At 34.8% G+C, this 2,983-nt stretch overlaps 1 protein-coding gene across 1 annotated transcript; it reads left to right on the forward strand.

Moving 5' to 3' along the window:
* The first annotated feature begins 1,047 nt into the window (after window positions 1-1,047).
* On the forward strand, window positions 1,048-2,983 carry wu:fj13e08 (zinc finger protein 91). The gene is made up of 2 exons (XM_052150780.1): window positions 1,048-1,124; window positions 1,434-2,983. The coding sequence occupies exon 2, from the start codon at window positions 1,546-1,548 to the stop codon at window positions 2,698-2,700; it is 1,155 nt and encodes a 384-aa protein (XP_052006740.1). The 5' UTR covers window positions 1,048-1,124; window positions 1,434-1,545; the 3' UTR covers window positions 2,701-2,983.

The raw sequence follows: 2,983 nt of genomic DNA on the forward strand, positions 1-2,983 counted from the left end.
TTGTGTAAATTGTCAGCTTTACGCTAAGTTAAAATGCTATTTCTAGCCATTTTACATGGACCTGTTACCAGGCACAATCATGTTTTTTTTTATCAAGAAAATTCACATTGGATCATAATATATTTTTAGTAAGACCTTTTGAAATTAAGGCAACATTCCTATTCTTGATAATAATTTTTGTATTGTTTTCCTGTAAAAATAGAGAATAGAGTTTTTCAGAGAATGTATTTATATTTAGAATATTTTATTCAGTTCCTGTGGGATCCCTTTTACAACTTAATTTTATAAAGTTAGTAAGTTAGATGTACCAGCAATCCTAAATCAAAGAAGAATTATATCCTACCAGGTACAAATGTGGATAAATTCTGCCAGTGTTCCTCTGTCTATGTTTTTTAATTCCCCCAGAGAACAGCACATGGCACACTTGGGCGTGTTTAGAGTTTTCTGATGGAAAAAGTTGAATTTCAATTACTTATGAAAACTGGGACAGAAAATGGACAATGTTGCGTTGTGAAAGGGCAGTAATTAAAAAAATTGTTTTATGTTTCTAGTATTCCCACCAAAGGACCCCCCTAAATTCCAACTTTGATCTTTCCATGCCATCCTATTTCATGTCAACAACTTAATCAAATGTTGAATTATTTAGGCCTAATTCAGAATTTCGCTTATTTTTGTGATATGGAAAAACATTTTATTAAGTGTATTTTCTAAAAATGTATTGCATAAACCCTATTGGGTTGTTGGTATGGAACTAACAAATGAGATTTAAAATAATTCAAAGTTTTCGGATTACATTTGACATGATTAAGCATTAAATGTATGTAAATTTTCTTCTTAGAAATTAGCAAATGACACATTTATGTAATTTACTGTAGTCATTTAAAGTGTGTTAAAAGAGCAGATAAAAGAATAAAGGCGGCGTTGAGAATTCATGTTCATTTTAAACATTGGGCATCAGCCTAGTAATAATTTTCTTATCAAACCAGCACAGTAGGTGGCAGTATGTATTTATTTGGTTGGTCAACCCATCAGTAAACCTACAGAAGAAGACGACATTGTGGTAGTCGTAGTGGTTGTGGTAGTATAAATAAAAATTACAAATCCAGTGCAAAGTCCATTTACTGGTGAGTAGAGTGTCAAACCTCTGGTGTTACTTTCTATATTACTTTTAATCATGTTAATGAAATAAAGGTAGATTTCCAGATTCATAATATGCACAAATACGCTATTTGTTAACGCGATGTAAACGCTAAACGCTATTAAACCAGATGTTTATCTGCTGTGAAGTTACCAAATATTTATTTACTTCAGGTGAAAGGCAAGATTATTTTAGGCATAAAGAAATTGTATGGTGATGGTAAAAATGGTAACAGCAACGCAATCCTTAAAAGTAATCTGCATTAATACCTGCCTTTCTTTTGTTGTTGTTGTAGTCCTGGTTCATCCAGAATTCACCTCAAGTCTCAACAATAATTCTTCTATTGCTCATCGTCAAAGATGAATGAGAAGATCGAATAGATATTAAAAGTCAAAGGTTTCGTTATAATGGAGCAACGTTTGCCATCTGTGCTGACCCTCACACAAAAAAACCCTGAAGATAAAATGAGCGGCATGCTTTCTTTCAGTAACCAAGAATCACTTTCATTGCAATGTATGAGTGAAAATAACACTTTAACAAATACACTGGCAAAACAGTCAGAGTTCATTCAGTCAGAAGTTACCACAGCACAAGTTGAAGTCAAAGTGGAGTATGATCAAGATGCCTCTTCATTGGTTGATTTGAACATCATAGAAACGTCCCCTCATTCTTATGGTGATGCTACAGAAGAGTTCCTGGAGCTTGGTCAACAAGTTAAGAAGGAAATGCCTGATGACATAACTGGTCTAATACCTCCAGTTGAGATGGAAGATGAGTTTGAATGTAACGCGTATGCTTTTGCTGATGAATCAATGCAAGATGAGTTTGAAAGTAACACTCATGCTTTTGCTGATGAATCTCTGAACGGAAGAAAAAATGTAGACAAAAGAAAGAATTGTTCAAGCAAGCGGAGTATGGCAGGAAAAAGGAAAGCAAACGAGAGCAATTCAGATGCATCGTGCAAGGGAATGGATTGTTCATCAGAGAATTGTAAGACAGCAGAAAAAATCATATCTACTAAAATGGAATCTGATGTGCCAAGCACAAGAATTAAATATTCAAGTAGGCAGAGAAAAGCCATAGAACATCACTTTGAGCCTGATGAGAAGGCAGGTATAACCAGAGGATTCAACAAACTACGGAAAGAAGAGCTATTTAAGTGTGAAACCTGTGGGAAAGAATTCCAGCGATCAGACTTGCTTACGGATCACGTGAAAATTCACAGGAGACCGAAGCCGTACACTTGTGATCATTGTCAAATGAAGTTCGCCAAGCCTTCTTATTTGAAATTACACTTGCGTAGACATGCTGGTGACCGGCCGTTTCCATGTGACCAGTGTGAAAAGAGGTTTTTTGACATGTATGACTTAAGGGTGCACCAGAGAGATCACACAGGAGAGAGACCTTATATTTGCCCTGAATGTGGAAAGGGTTTTAAGCGTATTTACATACTTAACAAACATAAACGGACACACTCAAAGGAGAGACCTTTTCAGTGCTCTGTGTGTGGTAAAGCATACAGATATGGGTACAGTTATAGATTGCATATGAAAGACCATTAAGATTAGAGTTCCTGATGTGCAACTGCATATTTGTTAACTGTTTAGAAGGAATATTAGTTCATATTACTTAGTTTAAGGAAGAACATGTACCCATGTAAAGTGTGTTTTAATATTCATTGAATTATAGCCATCTTTCTGACTGAAACTTTATAAACTGCTCTTATCTGTGCTTTTCTTTCAGTTGTTTGAAATAATGATTGAATAAAGGAATTGTCATGGATGAAATAATTGTCATGTATTTTTGTTCTACTTTGCAGAATGTATGGTTATTGGAAAATGTAGC

The sequence above is a fragment of the Xyrauchen texanus genome, chromosome 20, assembly GCF_025860055.1.
Source record: "Xyrauchen texanus isolate HMW12.3.18 chromosome 20, RBS_HiC_50CHRs, whole genome shotgun sequence".
NCBI lineage: Eukaryota > Metazoa > Chordata > Actinopteri > Cypriniformes > Catostomidae > Xyrauchen > Xyrauchen texanus.

What these genes read in the sequence shown, in the direction of transcription:
- wu:fj13e08 (XM_052150780.1), top strand. Translation starts at nt 1,546, where the DNA reads ATGGAGCAACGTTTGCCATCTGTGCTGACCCTCACACAAAAAAACCCT.